This window comes from Kryptolebias marmoratus, linkage group LG6, assembly GCF_001649575.2.
Source record: "Kryptolebias marmoratus isolate JLee-2015 linkage group LG6, ASM164957v2, whole genome shotgun sequence".
NCBI classification, from domain to species: domain Eukaryota; kingdom Metazoa; phylum Chordata; class Actinopteri; order Cyprinodontiformes; family Rivulidae; genus Kryptolebias; species Kryptolebias marmoratus.
Genome location: NC_051435.1, coordinates 24716626 through 24735963, shown reverse-complemented (window position 1 = coordinate 24735963; position 19338 = coordinate 24716626). Strand labels below are relative to the sequence as shown.

At 37.8% G+C, this 19338-nt stretch overlaps 2 protein-coding genes and 1 pseudogene across 2 annotated transcripts; all 3 read right to left on the bottom strand.

Moving 5' to 3' along the window:
* Positions 1 to 4349: 4349 nt before the first annotated feature.
* Positions 4350 to 5270, bottom strand: LOC108245132 (olfactory receptor 6M1-like). The gene has a single exon (XM_017431799.1). It carries the CDS (start codon positions 5268 to 5270, stop codon positions 4350 to 4352), a length of 921 nt encoding a protein of 306 aa, XP_017287288.1.
* Positions 5271 to 7568: 2298 nt separating this feature from the next.
* Positions 7569 to 12792, bottom strand: LOC108245129 (annotated as a pseudogene).
* A 2387-nt stretch (positions 12793 to 15179) lies between these two features.
* LOC108245128 (olfactory receptor 2F1-like) lies at positions 15180 to 17284 on the bottom strand. The gene has a single exon (XM_017431798.2). The coding sequence runs from the start codon at positions 17175 to 17177 to the stop codon at positions 16257 to 16259; it is 921 nt and encodes a 306-aa protein (XP_017287287.1). The 5' UTR covers positions 17178 to 17284; the 3' UTR covers positions 15180 to 16256.
* Between the last annotated feature and the right edge of the window lie 2054 nt (positions 17285 to 19338).

Here is a 19338-nt window from a genome sequence, read left to right as displayed (position 1 = left end):
TGTTACAAAGAACATAAGGTAGTCGTTGTTGTTGTTCCTTTGTTTATTGCCGAGTGTCTTTACACGGACTTGTCGATTAAACTGTAAATAAAGTAAAACAAAACCCAATACTTAGTATTGCAAGATTCAAAATAAATACAACTTAAACATAGACTTAAGAACTAGGCTTGTTATAAATCACAAAATTCACTTCACAATATAATAAACATTCAATATCACAGTGCAACGAGCAAACTAGCATTAGCTAATTAGCCGCTAACCGCTAGCGTCTTATTGCTTTAAGCTAATTCGCCAAATAGAACAACTTAGAACGCAAAACATCTCGCTACAGCTTACAACATTAATACAACTTACCACGTTGGGCAATACTAACGAATAAGTAGGATAAGAACTTTATTAGATCAGCTTGCTGGTCTTAGCTAACGGCGACGTACGCGCTCTTTCCGTCCGCCGTCGGTCACTTTCACTTCCGGTTCACCGTACACTCCCTTAACTAAATGCAAAGCTATAGAGCCCTCTAGCGGAACGGAAGGAGTGAATCCAACAATCCTAGTCTAGTTTATGTTTACTTTCATTATATCCTAGTTTGGTTTTCCTCAGCTTATTTTAATTTTTAGTTTATTTTTATTATGACTTGTTTTAGATAAGTTTTACTCTGTATTTTTATGTCACTTTAAATTGGGTGTGTGTTTTCATGGCTTGTGTTCGGCTGAGGTTTTTAAACTCTAGTTTAGTTTATGTTATATCGTAGTTTGGTTCTCCTCAATTTATCTTTGGTTTATCTTTAGTACGACTTAGTCTTATTTAGTGTCTCATGTTTTAGATATGTTTAGCTCTATATCTTCGATATCGTTATGTGTTTTATGACTCTGTATTTTTATGTTTGCATGTTGTACAGCACTTTGTACTGCCCTGTTGCTGAAAACTGCTATATAAATAAATTTGACTTTGACTTTTGACTTTGACTTTGACCCAAAGCAATTATTGTTGTGTGAATCTGGCTCCCTTATGCTGACCTTGTCTGGCCAGCTATCTTCAATTTCTCCCTGGATTTTATATAAACAAGATGCTCTGCCCCCTCCCTTGCCTAAGGGCATCTGTGGATCTTTTCTGGACTGGTTGATAAACATTCCATAATATTATCAAAGACAATGGCCTCTGTGACGTGATTCATGGACTTCTCTACAAACACACACACATTCATACAAGACACACCACACCGTCTTTCACCATCTCTACAAACACACACACACACACACACATTTTCCACTGTCTCTGCCTTGTCTCTGTCACCCCACTCACACTCCCTCTCTCCCTTCCTTCACTACCTTAGATTAGTTATCTTAGCAATTCTTATGTTGGCTGTCAGTGGGCCTTTAGTACTATTAGTTAGCCTCTTGCTAACTTTAGTTTAGCATTATCATGTTTATCCTAGGATTTTTCATGTTGGCTGTTTAGCGGGCCTTTTTTGGTACTATTAGTTAGTCTCTTGTACCTTTAGTTTAGCATTATCATGTTTCAGTTTATGTTAGCTTATTTAGCCTTCCTGTACATTTAGCTTAGTTTAGTTTATCTTAGCTCATACTTTAGATATTGTTAGATTGTTAGATTCCTGATTGTTGTTTAGTTCAGTTTTAACTTTATCATGATTTCCTTTAGATTATCTTAGCTACTATTTTGACTGTCTTAGCTCATGTTTAGATATGTTTAGTTTCATGACTTTATTTAGATTATCTCATATTTCATTTAGATTATACATGACTGATGTTTTTTTTATTTCTGTATTTCTGTATTTGATTTTGACGTTTTTATCTGCATTTGATTCTGTACCTGATTGTTCTGTATTTGATTCTGTTGTTGTTTCTGTGTTGTAAAGCACTTTGGATCGCCTTGCTGCTGAAAAGTGCTATATAAATAAATTTCACTTCACTTCACTTCACTTAAAGATGGACACTAGTTGCCAGATTAAACACTCCGAAGTGCTTCTTCCACTGCTCAACAATATCCCCAGTCTGGGTCAGCAGTTCCCCACTTGGACGAAGTACGGCCTAAGACAGGGTCCGCTTTTCCTTTCTGTGTCGTCAGGTTTGCCAGAACCTCCTCAAGGCCAATCAAAAGTTCTAGTCCATGCCCTCTTCAAAATCCTCCTATGCCAGGTTTTTGCATCCGCAATCACAGAAGTCACAGTCTTTCTGGCCACCGTGCACCTGTCAGTTGCTTCAGGAGTCCTCAAGGATAGCCAAGCCCTAAAGGCCTCCTTCTTCAACTTGATGGCCTCCATCCCACTGGTGTCCACCAGCAGGTATTAGCAGCCAACAAGATAGTGTATCGGTCAGGATAAAGGGAGGAGGAGGACAAAGAGGCTTCCACTTGAGTAACGGTTGAAGCATCAACGTTTAGGACTGCAAAACAGGAACGCAGCTTACATGCTACGAATTAAACAGGAAGTAATAGCTCCTCCTCCGGTCTGACAGTGTAACTGTCAGGATTCAGTTTTGTATGTTTCTTTTTGTATTTAGTGTTTTGTTTCTGGTCTCTTTTTGGGTTTGGGTTTGTTGTTTCTTTTATTGTTTTCATGTCTTGTGCTGTGTGTCTGTCAGTATTCACCTCTCCTCCATCTGTCACTTGTTTACTTGTCATGCCCATCGCCACCTGCTCCTGGTTTCATAATAATCTAACCTGTGCCCATTTTTCCTAATTACCTCCTGTGTTTAAAACCTGGTCATCTCCTCCACTTACTCGCTGGTTTGTTTGTCTTTTTCCCTGATGTCTGGTTCTGCTCGTCTCCTGCCCATGGCCGTTTGGTTTTTGAATTTAGTTTGGTTTGTATTTAGTTTTCTTCTTGCTGCCTTATCAACGTTTTGTTTTTGTTTTTATTTTATTTTAAATAAATTAGTTTCTTTTTCATCATGAGTCTGCACTCTGGGTTTGCCTCCTTTTCCACCAATCATGACAGTAACACACTGAACTTTTGCCTGCGTCACTTCCTAATAATAGGTAAACCAAAAGAGCAAAAGAGAATGTCCGAGCCTTTTATACAGGCACCAATAATTTTTAGGCCACAGATACTGGAAGCTGCATCTGCAATCAAGGCCCTGAACATGGACTATTTATGCCCCTTTTCCACCGGCTCTAAAGGTCCCGGCTCTACTCTACTCGGCTTGCTTTGTGCGCGTTTCCACTGGCATTTTTTCAAGGCCAGTCCTTGCTTTGGAGTAGGGCCAGCCGGGCCGGCCCTGCTTTTGTGGGTGGCGCAAGCGTAACTCCTGTTCACTCATTGGTTGTGGGTGTGGACAGATTGAAGCGTAAAAAAAACTCTCCCAGAGGTCTAAGTTGAAGATCTCACAGACAGGAGGCTACAATTTCCCAGTTCACCCCCACTACTTGTTTGGGTTTACCAGGACTGTCCAGCAGTTTCCCCTCCCACTGGATCCTACTCACCACCAGGTGGTGATCAGTTGTCAGCTCTGCCCCTCTCTTTACCCAAGTGTCATTTCTTGAGGTTTCCTGCTGTATAAGCTGTTTATTCATCAGGTTTTCTGAATGGCTGTTTATTTGACCCCTCACCTGAGGCTTGTTTGCCAAAAGAGATCCTACAAGGGGCTGATGACCCAGGCAATGTATCCCCTAGGTTCATGTAGGGCACTCATACCCCTCCACGTTGTTAAGGTGGTGATTCTGCAGAGGGGCATCAGATTTTTATCTTTTCAAAAATCAAATCTCTGTTGATATCCCTTCATGTAATTAGATGGAAAAGCAAACAGTCTGATGTAGTCTGAAGTTTGCCCTCATTAGTCTAGGAGTGAATCCTCCTTCTACAGTTTGCATCATATAAGTGGTCTTAAGTATGTTACAACCTTTGACTAAAATGCTTGAGAAGGGTGTCAGTGGGTCTGTTGATAACATGTATTGACCTGGATCATGTGGCAATGTAACACACTGTGAAACTGTTAACACTGGAATTCTGCCAATAGCTCCAGATTTCTGCACTGCATTTTTAAGATCTTAAGTACATAAGACAAGGGTCCCCAAAAATTTCCTCATAGACCAGAATTTTTCAGAGGAGATTTTAAACAACAAACAACCAGTAAGGGTCTGTATTGTCCATTTCTGTTAAGTTATAACTTATTCAAATACTCATCACATTAAAAAAACAGGAAAGCTGACTGGATCTATTTAGTGGGACAAAAAGGTCAATGCAGCATAATTTACTTTTTTTCAACTTCAATATCATTATGATTCTGATAAAAAGAAAAATAGTTATTTGTGTGAAATCCCAATCAAAGCAACAATATTGTTGTATTCTCACATCAAATTGAGTTTTTACATGAATGCAGACATATTTGCAACTAGACTTTGCGTAAACATAAAAATTTTAGATGTTTCGAAATTTTTCTCATTTTTAGCCCGTATATGAATGGATTAAACAAAGGATGATACAAAAATATTTGCAAAGTCATTATAAAGCGAGCAATTTTAGAAAACTCAGACTGCACTCGAGCTATAATTACATCATATACAGCCAAATAGGAGACGCTAACTAAAACCAACAAGTGAGGTATGCATGTCTCAGCAGCCTTTCTTCTAAATGTTTTACACTTTTGATACGATATTATGAATATTTTTCCATATGTAAAGACTGTGAAAAGCATTGGAATTATTACAAGATCTAATAAAGACACAACCCCAAGTATAGTAACTGGCTTTGATCTGACACACTGAAGTGTGAAAACTGCATTGTTACAAAATATTCCATTCAAGTTTAAGTTACATATTTTAGCTTCAGCAATCAAACTGGTTTCAAATGCAATATGACAAACAGGAAACAACCATGCTAGAACCAGGAAAATATTCACTGTGGTTTTTCTCATGATAGTTTGATATCTCAGAGGTTTACAAATAGACACATATCTGTCAAAAGCCATCACTGCCAACAGGATAAACTCTGTCCCACCTAAAGTATAAAACATGAAAAACTGGAAGAGGCAGGCTGAATATGATATGATTTGTTGTTCAGATAAAAAGTCAATCAGGAGCTTTGGGTAAACAGTGGTGCTGTAAAGAACACAGTTACATAACAAAGCTGCTGTGAAGATATACATGGGCTCATGGAGACTTTTGTTTGTCCAGATCAGATACACAATGATAGAATTACTACAGAATATTACAACATATATTATAAACATAATAGTAAAATACAAATACCTGTATTTGTTCATTTCCACATACCCCGACAGAGTTATGTAGGAAACATTTCCCTCATTCCCCATTCTTTTGTAACTGTTCTTTCAATAAACAGTGAATTTCTCCAGAGTTATATCAATAAGCAATCAGTCATGATAGTCCTTTTTTCTAACCTAACATTTAAGGTTTTATCATCTACAAATTGTACAAACTGAACATTTTAGCTTTCTGTTGAAAGCTTTTTATTAGATTGGTTGCCCCTCTAAAGATCAAATCTCTAGGGACCAGTCATAATGTTTCACTGTTTATCAAAACTGTAACATTACACAACTACAACATTCAACACCAAGCAAGATAAATAATGTTCACAATAAAAGTCCAAATAAATTAAGCACAATATCAAAAAAAGTTTAAATCTCAATTCTTTTGTATTTTTTTTCCACGGCCATAAGGGGCTCCAAGTAGAAGTACCAAGCCTGCATAAATTTAAATGGTGGAAAGAAAGGTCCAGAAAGGACATGTGGCTTAAAACCTTGACCAAACTAAGCATGTGGATCAACATTTACATTATCAGTGGGATGTATAGAGCTGTAGTAACTACAGAGGGTTAAAGGTGATAAGCCATACCATGAAGCTATAGAGAAGAGTTGTTGAAGCCAGAGTAAGAAATCAGTGAGAAGCAGTATGGTTTCATGCTGCCAAACCACTCTTCAGATGTGGTTTTGCTTTTAAGAGAGTTGCACGGATTCTGTGGATCTAGAGAAGGCACATGATAGTGTGCCAGGGAAGACACTGTCACAAAGCCAGGTAAAATATGGATGTATGTGAGATCAAAGCAGGACATGTAAATGGATTGTACTTGTAGAGAACCTTTCTAACGAACCAGGCAAATCAAAGAGCAAAGTGAGATGTGCAAAAAGACTGGCAGATTGTCATGTTTGGTGGTGACGAAGGTGAACCCAGAAAGCAGACTCATACTCTGGAACTAAATGAAAACTGATTTATTAAGGAAAACAAAAGCTGACGGGGCAGCAAAACAAAAACATAAACTAAACCTAGGAGCACAGAAGAAAAACAGGACGAGGACAAATGAACAATGATCAAACGGAGTGGTGGAGAAAATGACCGGGTTTTAAACACAGAGGAAAACGAGGAAAGTGGGAACAGGTGAGTGATCTTAATTACAGGCAGGTGGAGATGGGCGTGGCAGGAGACCAGATCACAAAACTGGGGAAGAGGTGGATGAAAACAAACACAGACACGAGAGACAAAGACAGAAACAAAACAACAACCAACAAGATACTGAATAACATAAACAATAAACTCAAACTGAAACACAGCAAACTGAATAAAACCCAAAACCTAACACAGATGGGTTTAAAGTGGGGGTCAGACTGCATTAGGGATCTGCTCTGATACCCTTTGTGTTTGCATTGGTGATGGACAGTTTGACAGGGGATATCATATAGGATTCCCTATAGTCTATGATGTTTGAGGACAACAAACTTATCTGATATATAGAGCAAGTGAACAAAAGCCTGGAGAGGTATATCTATGATCTGAAGAGAGAAGAGAAACAAAAGTCAGAAGAAAAACTGAATCTTTTTGTTGTTAATCACAGATGGTACAATGAACCATTAAGGAGTAGAGGTATGGAAGATGGATGAGTTTAAGTACATAGGATCAACTTTCCATCCAGAACAGAGCAGTAAAGAAAACACTAGAGGAAGGTTGAAGTAAATGGAGATGAGTGTTAGGGGTGATTTGTGACAGAAGATAGCTGCAAGAGTGAAAAGAAAGGTTTACAAGATGGTAGTGAGATCTGTTACATTAGGATATATAGTTTGAAGACAATGGAACTAGCAAAAAGACAGGTGGGACAGCTGGAAGTGTCAGAAATAAAGAAAGAAGTTTCACTGCAAGTGACCAAAATGGACAGGTTTCAAAATTAGCATATCAGAGAGACTACTTAGGTTCATTGCTCTCTACACAAAGTTAGAGAGACAAGGCTGAGATTTTTCAGACGTGCAGAGAAGGGATTTTGACTATACGAAGAAAGAATGTGATGCCTTAATGTAAAAAAATTGATGTAAATATTTGCATAGAAATTTTAAAATTCTGTCACATTAGCCATTCATGAGTAAATCCACTCTTATTAGTACACATATGTTACTCTGACAAGATTCACTAAAGGGACCTGGTAATTCAGCCACAACAGGAGTGAAAAGTTAAAGTAGCTTTATTAAACAACTGAGAGAAAGTTCGCTCAGCAACTGGAACGCTGGCAGCAGCTCTGAAGAGAAAGATAGGAGTTCGTTGCTCCAAACGAAACTCAGGAAGTTGGGACTAACGATGGTGGAGACACTAACCTAGGTCACAGTGAGTCAGAGAGCGGAGATGGTCAACAGAAGAGTGATGACCAGAGTGAGGAATACGCTCTGCATTCTCACCAGGTAGGTCACAGGGGAATAACCAAACTTGTTGTCAGACAGGCAATGGTCGTTACCGGGAAGGCAGAGAGCGAGAGACTTATCCAAAGGGGCGGGAAAGAGGTTCGAATCCGTGATACATGCAAGGGTCGAGGTCCAAATATCCTTCAGCCAGCGAGAGTTAGACAAGGGCAAGGCGAACGGGTGAGTCCAGGGAGCAAGAGTGTGGTCAAGGAACAGCAAGTCAATTAGAGAATGCTGGAAAACTACTTGCATGGCCCATTCGATAATCTGGTACTGGAGGAGTGGAGAGGAGGAGAATATAAAGGGCATGAAGCAGGTGTGGAAGCAGTAATCAGGAGGGAGGCACAGGTGAACAGAATGAGAGATGATTAGTGGCAAGGCATGGCAAAACATAGATAAAACCAGGCATGATCATTACATACTAAACAAAATATTGCAAACAGTGGAGCATTTCCTTTTTATTTTGAGAATAGCCTAACTCTTCACATTTTTTAGTGCAACAGTTAAAACAGAGACATTACATTAGAACTGGCTTTCAGATCATCCAGCTTGAGGAATAACTNCTTCCTGCCCACAGCCATCAGCATCTATAACGACTCTTTAACAAAACCAGGATTATGAGCTACAACAACATTTAATTTCCCTTTGGGATTAATAAAGTATTTTTGAATTGAATTGAATTAAACAAAGGATGATACAAAAATATTTGCAAAGTCATTATAAAGCGAGTAATTTTAGAAAACTCAGACTCCACTCGAGCTATAATTACATCATATACAGCCAAATAGGGGAAGCGAACTAAAACCAACAAGTGAGGTATGCATGTCTCAGCAGCCTTTCTTCTAAATGTTTTACACTTTTGATACGATATTATGAATATTTTTCCATATGTAAAGAGTGTGAAAAGCATTGGAAGTATTACAAGACACAACCCCAAGTACAGTAACTGGCTTTGATCTGACACACTGAAGTGTGAAAACTGCATTGTTACAAAATATTCCATTCAAGTTTAAGTTACATACTTTAGCTTCAGCAATCAAATTGGTTTCAAATGCAATATGAAAAACAGGAAACAACCATGCTAGAACCAGGAAACTATTCACTGTGGTTTTTCTAATGATAGTTTGTTATCTCAAAGGTTTACAAATAGACACATATCTGTCAAAAGCCATGGCTGCCAACCTGTTTGAGTGATTTCGTCTAACAGTGCCTGGAAGTTATTTTGCTGCCACAACAGTTCTCAGTGTCTCTGACGCAGCTCCAGATTAGTTCGGTGACACTTATTCATATAGTGTATGTGTTACCTCTGGAGTTCTTACCCTTTCTGATTGATCAGTATCTTCCTACTCACTTTCAACCTTTGATTGACTTTAAACATTTAAATGTCTGGGCACAAGTTTGTCAGCTGTTATCCATCACCTTTCCTCTAAAAGTTGACTCCCAGTGCTTTGCACTGACTACTTCTGAGTTTGTGTGGGACCTGAGTAGTAAATTTAATATAATACACTGCAGGAAATGTGGCAGGCTTTAAACTCGAGCCAATAAATTGACAACAATTTAAGATAAAATACAGTGCAGTACTAGGCGGCAGAGTCAACAAATAAGTCTGTGGAACAGAGTCTTAGCTAGACGAGGGGAGGGTGTATCCTCCCTCCAACGCTCCGTGCCTTCTCGTCTCCAGCTGACCGATCCTGCGCGGCAACCAACAGATGGGTCTTCTCCAGTGGAAGATCTAGACGACGATCCAGTCCCCCTTTCTCCACAGCAGCCAGTCGGCCGATCCTTAACGGCGAGTCGGCCGTTCAAACCTCTGCAGCACCGTCAAGTCCTTCCGTTCTCCACAGCAGCCAGTCGTCTGATCCTCAACGGCGAGTCGGCTGTTCGAACCTCTGCAACACCCTCCAGTCCTTCCGTTCCGCTGCCTTGCGTCCTGGGTCTATCCGGCACCCCTCTTTCTCTCTGTCTCTTCAACTGTCCAGCCACCCTTTTATCTCTAATTCCTCAGTCTGCAGACTACTTGGCTAATGAAGAACACCTGCGCTGTCAAAGTGGGCATTTTCGGCTGTGGGTGGTAACGTCACCTCAAAAACAAAACAAAACTCAGCAAAACATGCAACACAGCAACCCAAATGAAAATAACCCAAAATAAACAAATAAAAAGCAAACAACTCCAAAACACCAAAGTAAATAACTTGAAAACACCACAGCAAACATCACATTAATTCAAAAAGGTCACATTACCACATTTGTAATCAGCATCCCAGCTAAGTGCAACAACCAGGTGAGTGAGACCACTCTTAGCACTGAGCCAGTGTTTGCCATGACCACCTAACCACTGGAACTGACAGTGTCCCAGCATGATACCTTTCTTTGTTCACTGAGTCCTCCAGAGTCCTGTGATGAATACCTGCCACAGGTACACAGAGACTTNGGCCCACAGCCGCCCCGGACGTAATAGTGGACAGACACAAAGTTAACCTGTGAGGCTTTGAGTTTCGGATTGTTTTTACTGGGGGTTTTTCAACTTTTTTTCTCTTTTATTAACATAGTACTAGTGGTAATTTAGACAAACCTGCCGTGACTTTAACAGAGACGTGTTTCTCCACTTGGGTTGTTAGGTGAGGGGCTGGGCTCAGCTTGGGGTTGCTAGGTAACAGGGATTGTGATGCAACAATCCCAAGGTTTTTGAAACAGGTCGTTTTGTAGACACCAGAAAATATTTACTTATTGTCAAAAAACGGCTGGGTGATTTTTTGGGTTTTTTTTGAGCTTGGACTGTTTCTAGAAGCAGTAGACACTCAAATGGAAGTACAAAAACATGCAAAAAATGAATTTTGCATAATAGGTCCCCTTTAATCAAACATTCTGCACAAAAAAATTCTTAAATTTCAGATAAGCTGATAATCAAAGTCTTAATTCAAATTATTAAATGATTAATCGTCACTTTCATATTCAAATTAATTATTTCAGTTTTTCCTTAAAATATAATTTCCTAAAATCATATTGTCTGTTTATTTTGGTTGTGTCAATTCTGTTGTTGTTTGTTGTTGATTCTAAATTTTGATCTGGATTTTTTTTGTAATGAAAAATTAACAGACAAATTTTGGTTTCCTATTTTTTGGTCATAAACAGCATGATGAGAATTCCATGTAATAATGAAATCCACTTAAGCTGTTAAGTTCTGATGCATCATAAGGGTAAATAGATTAAGTAATCCAATTATTGAATTCCTATAAGGTAAAAGCGATCTGTTATTGGACAACACTGACCGGGTGCACCTGTTTTAACGAGAGCTTTCACATGTGAGAAAAAGGCTTCACCCTTCCGTCCTTCCTTCATCTCATTTTCTGCATATGGATGGGTATCACCACACTTTTTGGTATTACTCTGTAAAAATGTAGTTTCACTTTGACACTGAAGGTTTTTTTCTTTTTTTAATTTAATTTTAAAAGAAGGTCATTTTGTAGTGATCATGAATAAAAACATCCAAGGGAACTGCAAGTCTTATAAGCTTCAGTTCTTTACAAAGATTTGACAGTGAGAAAGTTAATCACTCGGAATGTGTGGTTCCACACCAAGAAAAAGAAGATATGAAGAACAGCCTATAGTTTAATATGACGTCACATTATAAGCACACAATTCAAAAGAAACATGATATTCAGTGAAAATCGTACAAAAAATCTCAACAAAATCCTCATAAAATTCAATTTAAGAAAAAAAAAATCTATTAAATTTATGTAATATGCTAGAAAAAAAAACATTTTAACATCTGAATTTCTGCTAAAACTACCATCACATGTAAAATATAATCTTTTAATACACTTAGAAAGTGTTCACTTTTTTTTAAACTAAAAATGTAATATGTCCGCACATAATTAGATTTGAAAAAAGTATTTAAAAACAACCAAAAAAGTCACTTTTATGTGCATTTATGTTAAGTTAGACTGCAATCAAACATTCATCGCATTAGGCACAAACAGGAGAAACTGAATAACTCTATCTAGTGCAGCAATTCTTAAAGTCTGGACTGAACAACAGGTCAATCCGAACCAGGCCCACGTTACGTTGAAATACACTGAAATGCATTGGTACAATGCAATAAAGAGTGGTGTGGCTTTGTTAAGAATGTGGAGGAAAGAGTACACAGGCCAAGTGAGTGAGTCTGTATTGGTAGAGTCTCACTGAGCTCTAACTGTTGGGGGCCAGTTGGCAAGTAGAGGTGTGTGATGCAGCAAAGTTTGATATCAATCCAATACCAAGTAAACAGGGCCAGTATCACCATTACTTATACAATACTTTTAGGTTATAAGGGCAGCCTATACACATAGACATAGGAGAGAACAGTGTGTCATGTTTATTATAAGTACACTAAATCTAAATATATAATATGACTATTAAATAACTGATTTTTGCTTTCAACTGGCAACTAGAAGATGATTTGCATTTTAAAAATGTAGGATGAATTTTAAACAAAGTTTCTATGCAAAAAAAAAAATATTACTATCACCACCAAATTCTCAAAAAATAATTCTGTCAAACTGAAGAATTAGTGTTTAAAAATTTACGTTCTTCTTGGCTTTTGTTTTTGTTTAGAAAGTAAATGATTTTCTTTCCTTGTGTCCCCTGGCAGATGAGAAAAGTTGTTAAAAATAAGAAATGTGCATTTCTTTTGTCCTCACCACATTTATGTGTGAAGGTATTCTCAGCCAAAAAATGTTACAAAATTTAAATATCATTACTATTGTAAAAAAAAGTGAAAACACTTAATTGTGTGCAATCATAAACAAAACAACAAATACAGATTGCATTTTTTAAACTCTATAAATAGAATTACTTTAAAAAAAATTAAGACATATTTGCAATTAGGATTTTCCTAAAAAGAAAAGTTTTAGACATTTAGAAATTTCTTTCATTTTTAGTCCGTATATGACTGGATTAAACAAAGGATCAGAGACAAATAATTGCATTGNGCCAACTCCATCAGCCAAAGAGCTTCAGTCCTGACTCAACTCCACTGTAATCTCACTGTGACCTTCCAGACAAGCTGTGACCTCAACTGGTTCTCAGTTGACTGCAGTGTTCAAACCACCTTCCCACAGGCTGACCAGGTACACACCACCTGCCCAGCCTCATTCCCAGGGAAGGTGTACTCCATCCTAACTGTACCACAGCAAGGCACTTGCTGAAATCCTGATCTTGGGTGGTAAGAAGCCTGGTTATATTTTGAGCTGATACATCTGATACTTCCTGATTAATTTGACAATCTAAAAGAGCTATTAACCTGCTTCTGAGTTTGTCATGGTTTTAGGTATATACCTGACCCACATGCAAGATACTCTCAGCAGACAATATAAAGTTAAAGTTTATTTACAAAGGAATTAATTAAAGAAATGTCTAGATCTGGGGAGGGTGAGAATCAGGAACATGAGACAACAAGAGACCCCAGATTACATGAATTTAAGGGGGTTTTAGGAATGTGTCTTACTGTAGAGGAAGAGGTAGACCACCAGGGAGAGGTGAGGGAAATCCGAGGAGATGGTTCTGTGTGGGATTGAAGCCAGAGGTGCGCTGGGTGAACTGCAGCAGATTGATTGGAGCAAAGTGGAGAGTTGAAGTGGTGATCAGTTTGAAGGCTTGAAGCTAGAGGATGATGGGCAGACAGGTTGCACGCAGGTGGATGAAGAGGAGCCTTGTGGTGCCAGTTGTGGGCTGAGGATCCAGAGACTTAACAGTGAGATTGATATTGAATAGAGGAATCCAGGTAATGGCACAAGGGAACAAATCCAGGAAGTTTGCAGGGTTACCTTTTAGGGAGCACAAAGAGATTATAAATTTCTAAGTTAAAGGCGAAGGAGAAAATCTCAAAATAGAAACTCAGGGGGCTCACAGTTTTACCACAATTGATAACACACAGGCGAGGAAGGATTGAAAGCCAGCTCCTCTTAACCTCTGCCTTGATGAACCTGATGATTTGCAGGTCTGCAGCAGCACACCTGCAGAGATCCACCCTCCCGTGGAGACCCACAGCACCATGCTCTGCTGCACCCTCTAGTGGGAAACTGCAAAACTGACAGTGAAGTCAAGGAACCACCACACAGACACATAACCCCAAAGTCCTGACAGAATTAGGTCCTAAAATGAACTACTTATCAAAATAGTCTAAAATGGCTTTCTATGTGCGTATAATTCTAGCATACAGGTTTAAAGGGACCTTTTATGTTTCCTTGAATAAGTCAGGATAGGTCTGTGAGCTTTATCATTCTCAGGTACTGAGGTTTCACCTGATCAGTTCTGCCTGTTTTGAGCTCGTTTCAGAATAAGCAGTTTTAGGGCTACGTCACTATTATGCAAATAAGCTGCTGTTGGCCACACCCCTCAACTCAAAACATAAAAATTCTGTGAAGAATTATTGCACGTTTATATCATTATTAATTCACAAAAAAGGAAAAAAGAATACGCCTCCTCCTCCATCAGGGGGTCTGCAGCCTCTCTTGGCTCAGCAGTTTGCCCCGTCACAGTTCTCCTCTCCTCCACCTCCTCCTCTGGGCCCACAGCCGCCCCGGACGTAATAGTGGACAGACACAAAGTTAACCTGTGAGGCTTTGAGTTTCGGATTGTTTTTACTGGGGGTTTTTCAACTTTTTTTCTCTTTTATTAACATAGTACTAGTGGTAATTTAGACAAACCTGCCGTGACTTTAACAGAGACGTGTTTCTCCACTTGGGTTGTTAGGTGAGGGGCTGGGCTCAGCTTGGGGTTGCTAGGTAACAGGGATTGTGATGCAACAATCCCAAGGTTTTTGAAACAGGTCGTTTTGTAGACACCAGAAAATATTTACTTATTGTCAAAAAACGGCTGGGTGATTTTTTGGGTTTTTTTTGAGCTTGGACTGTTTCTAGAAGCAGTAGACACTCAAATGGAAGTACAAAAACATGCAAAAAGTGAATTTTGCATAATAGGTCCCCTTTAATCAAACATTCTGCACAAAAAAATTCTTAAATTTCAGATAAGCTGATAATCAAAGTCTTAATTCAAATTATTAAATGATTAATTGTCACTTTCAGTAAATTATATGGTAAAAAATCATATTCAAATTAATTATTTCAGTTTTTCCTTAAAATATAATTTCCAAAAATCATACTGTCTGTTTATTTTGGTTGTGTCAATTTTGTTGTTGTTTGTTGTTGATTCTAAATTTTGATCTGGATTATTTTTGTAATGAAAAATTAACAGACAAATTTTGGTTTCCTATTTTTTGGTCATAAACAGCATGATGAGAATTCCATGTAATAATGAAATCCACTTAAGCTGTTAAGTTCTGATGCATCATAAGGGTAAATAGATTAAGTAATCCAATTATTGAATTCCTATAAGGTAAAAGCGATCTGTTATTGGACAACACTGACCGGGTGCACCTGTTTTAACGAGAGCTTTCACATGTGAGAAAAAGGCTTCACCCTTCCGTCCTTCCTTCATCTCATTTTCTGCATATGGATGGGTATCACCACACTTTTTGGTATTACTCTGTAAAAATGTAGTTTCACTTTGACACTGAAGGTTTTTTTCTTTTTTTAATTTAATTTTAAAAGAAGGTCATTTTGTAGTGATCATGAATAAAAACATCCAAGGGAACTGCAAGTCTTATAAGCTTCAGTTCTTTACAAAGATTTGACAGTGAGAAAGTTAATCACTCGGAATGTGTGGTTCCACACCAAGAAAAAGAAGATATGAAGAACAGCCTATAGTTTAATATGACGTCACATTATAAGCACACAATTCAAAAGAAACATGATATTCAGTGAAAATCGTACAAAAAATCTCAACAAAATCCTCATAAAATTCAATTTAAGAAAAAAAAAATCTATTAAATTTATGTAATATGCTAGAAAAAAAAACATTTTAACATCTGAATTTCTGCTAAAACTACCATCACATGTAAAATATAATCTTTTAATACACTTAGAAAGTGTTCACTTTTTTTTAAACTAAAAATGTAATATGTCCGCACATAATTAGATTTGAAAAAAGTATTTAAAAACAACCAAAAAAGTCACTTTTATGTGCATTTATGTTAAGTTAGACTGCAATCAAACATTCATCGCATTAGGCACAAACAGGAGAAACTGAATAACTCTATCTAGTGCAGCAATTCTTAAAGTCTGGACTGAACAACAGGTCAATCCGAACCAGGCCCACGTTACGTTGAAATACACTGAAATGCATTGGTACAATGCAATAAAGAGTGGTGTGGCTTTGTTAAGAATGTGGAGGAAAGAGTACACAGGCCAAGTGAGTGAGTCTGTATTGGTAGAGTCTCACTGAGCTCTAACTGTTGGGGGCCAGTTGGCAAGTAGAGGTGTGTGATGCAGCAAAGTTTGATATCAATCCAATACCAAGTAAACAGGGCCAGTATCACCATTACTTATACAATACTTTTAGGTTATAAGGGCAGCCTATACACATAGACATAGGAGAGAACAGTGTGTCATGTTTATTATAAGTAAAAAAAAAGTGAAAACACTTAATTGTGTGCAGTCATAAACAAAACAACAAATACAGATTGCATTTTTGAACTCTCTAAATAGAATTACTTTTAAAAAAATTCCGACATATTTGCAATTAGGATTTTCTTAAAAAGAAAAGTTTTAGACATTTAGAAATTTCTTTCATTTTTAGTCCGTATATGACTGGATTAAACAAAGGATCAGAGACAAATAATTGCATTGTCATTAAAAAGCGAGCAGTTACAGGAAAATCAGACTCCACTCGAGCTTTAATTACATCATATGCAGATAAATAAGAGCAGTTAATTATAACCAACAAGTGGGGTATGCAGGTTTCAGCAGCTTTTCCTCTTAATGTTTTAAAGTTTTGATAAGATAAAATAAATATCTTTGCATATGTAAAAATTATAAAGAGCACTGGAAATAGTATAAGATTTATTAAATTAATAAGTCCAAATACAGTTAGTGGTTTTGATCTCATGCACTGAAGTGTGAAAACTGCATTGTTACACATTATACCATTCAAAGTTAGGTTGCATAGTTTAGCTTTAGCACTCAGGGTTGCTGATACTGTAATATGACAAGCAGGTAAAAACCAGGCTAAAATCAGAAAAGTATTCACCATGTTGTTTGTCATAATAGCGTGATATCTCAGAGGTTTACATATAGACACATATCTGTCATAAGCCATCACTGCCAACAGAATAAATTCTGCACCACCTAAAGTATAAAACATAAAAAACTGGAAGATACAAGTTGAATATGATATGATTTGTTTTTCAGATAAAAAGTCAACCAGGAGCTTTGGATAAACAACAGTGCTGTTTAAAACACAGTTAACTAACAAAGCTGCAATGAAGATGTACATGGGCTCGTGAAGGCTTTTGTTTGACCAGATCAGATACACAATGATAGAATTACCACAAATTATTAAAACATATATTGTAAACATAATTGTAAAATATAAATACCTGTATTTGTTTAATTCCACAAACCCGCACAGAGTTATATAAGAAATATTTACCTCGTTTTCCATAATAGTTGTTGTAACTGTTTAATCACTAAACAGGTAATTTCTACAAAAATCCATTAATATCCAATCTATACTGACAGTATTTTTCTAACCTGAATTTACAGACACTACCTTTGTTGTTTTAACATCTGCAACAAGTGCAAACTGAATATTTTAGGACTGTGGAAAGTTCTTATGATAGTGGTGCTCCCTCTAAAGATGAAATCTCTGGTGACTGGTCACACAGTTACACTTTTTCCTCTATGAAATTGTCACATTAAAGAATCACAATATTCAACACAAAGCAAGATAAATTTGTGTGAACAAGAATAACCAGGGTAAATCATTCTCACCTTTTAAAAATGTTTAGATTATAGTGTTTTTTTTATTGTTGTTTGTTTGCCAAAGTGGGCCACAAGCCAGTGTACATCCAGTGTCAGTAGCAAGGCTGGATAAATGGGATTACAAACATTTGCCAAATTAAACAAGCAGATCTCAATATTTTCAAAATCAAGGGGGATGTATAGACCTGTAGGAGCTACAGAGGGATAAAGTTGATGAGCCATAATATGAATCTAAAGAAATGAGTTGTGGAGACAGTTGATTCAAACCCTGATAAGAAGCAATATGGTGACCATTGAGCAGCAGTATTGTTCATGTCTCTTCAAACTTAATGTTGGCCTTGAGAGTGTTGATAAAGAACTATAATGAAGGTCAGAAGGATTTGCACTGCGTCTGTGGATCTATGCAAAACATATATTAGGATGTCAATAAAAAATGCAGTACTGTATAAGAAAGTCAGCTTTGGAAGTATGTCAGGATAGAGCAGGACATCTATAAGGACAGTGAGACAGGAGTGAGACGTGCAACAAGAGTGACTGAAGGGTTTAAGGTTTAATTAAATCAAGGATGAGCTCCAAGCCACTTCTTATTTGCAATAATGATGGGAATGTTTACAGATGAGATGAGACAAAAGTCCTTAGAAATCATGATATTTGCAGATGACATTGTGATCTGTAGTGAGTGCATGGAACAGGTGAGCGGAAAGCTTGAAGAAGTGGCTCTGGAGTGAAGAGGAATGAGAAGCAAAACAGAATACATATGTGTAGATGAGAGGGAGGCAGGTGAAACAGTGAACTGCAAGCAACAGACTTACTGAAGGTGGATTAGTTTGGGTACCTGGGGTCAACCATCCAAAGCAATGAGCAGTGCACAAGAGAAGCAAAGACGTGACCAAAGGCAAAGTGGAGCGGCTGGAAACAAGTGCTGGGGTTGATTTGTGGTAGAAGGACAGCTGAAACAGAGAAAGGAAAGGTTTTCAAGATAGTTGAGAACTGCTATAATGCTGGTGTAACCCAGGTGTAGATTTTAACTTTCATTCTCTGGACTCTTTATCTCTTAAAATCTTGCGATAGTTTAAATGTATCATCATTAATTCTCGCGAGAATACGGAATAGCCAATCGCTGTTGAGTATCAGGGTCCCATGCTCCACCACATAGTATATTAGCTGGAGCGGGGAAGTAGGAAAGTTAAGAACGTGTTGGAAGGAGCAGAGCTGCAGGAGCCGACTACCATGAGCCGAGAAAAGATGAAAGAAAGGATTTTGAGATAGAAACTGCTGACCTGGTGAGTGTTTCTGCATGTCACTTAGCAGTTAGCTTATTGATGACATTGTTTGTTTTGTGTAGTTGTGAAATTACTGACTGGGAGAACAATAAGGTACCTTAAATATCAAGTACTTGTTTAGATTGTTTTTACATTTCATGTCAACTAATTTATATGATGTATATTTATTGTATTTTTCATGGATGTAATTTATATTGAATATGCATATAACCGACTCCGTCCATGACTCTCATCACACTCTGCTTCCATCCTGGTCCATAGTCTGATCACTTCTAGAATTGACTACTGTAACTTTCTCCTCCTTGGTCTCCCTCTCAAATCTCTGTGTAAACTTCAAATGGTTCAAAACTTGGCTGCACGCATCATCACCAAAACCCCCTCATCCCACCACATCGCCCCAGTTCTCCATCAACTTCACTGGCTTCCCGTCTCATTCAGAATTCAATTCAAAATCCTCATGTATACATTCAAGGCTATCCACAACCTCGCTCCTTCCTATCTGTCTGATCTCGTGCACATCACCACCCATTCACGCTCCCTTCGTTCATCGTCCTCCAT

Excerpts from the sequence above, each read along its gene's own strand:
- LOC108245128 (XM_017431798.2), bottom strand. The coding sequence starts at position 17,177 with ATGGAAAACGAGGTAAATATTTCTTATATAACTCTGTGCGGGTTTGTG.
- LOC108245132 (XM_017431799.1), bottom strand. The coding sequence starts at position 5,270 with ATGGGGAATGAGGGAAATGTTTCCTACATAACTCTGTCGGGGTATGTG.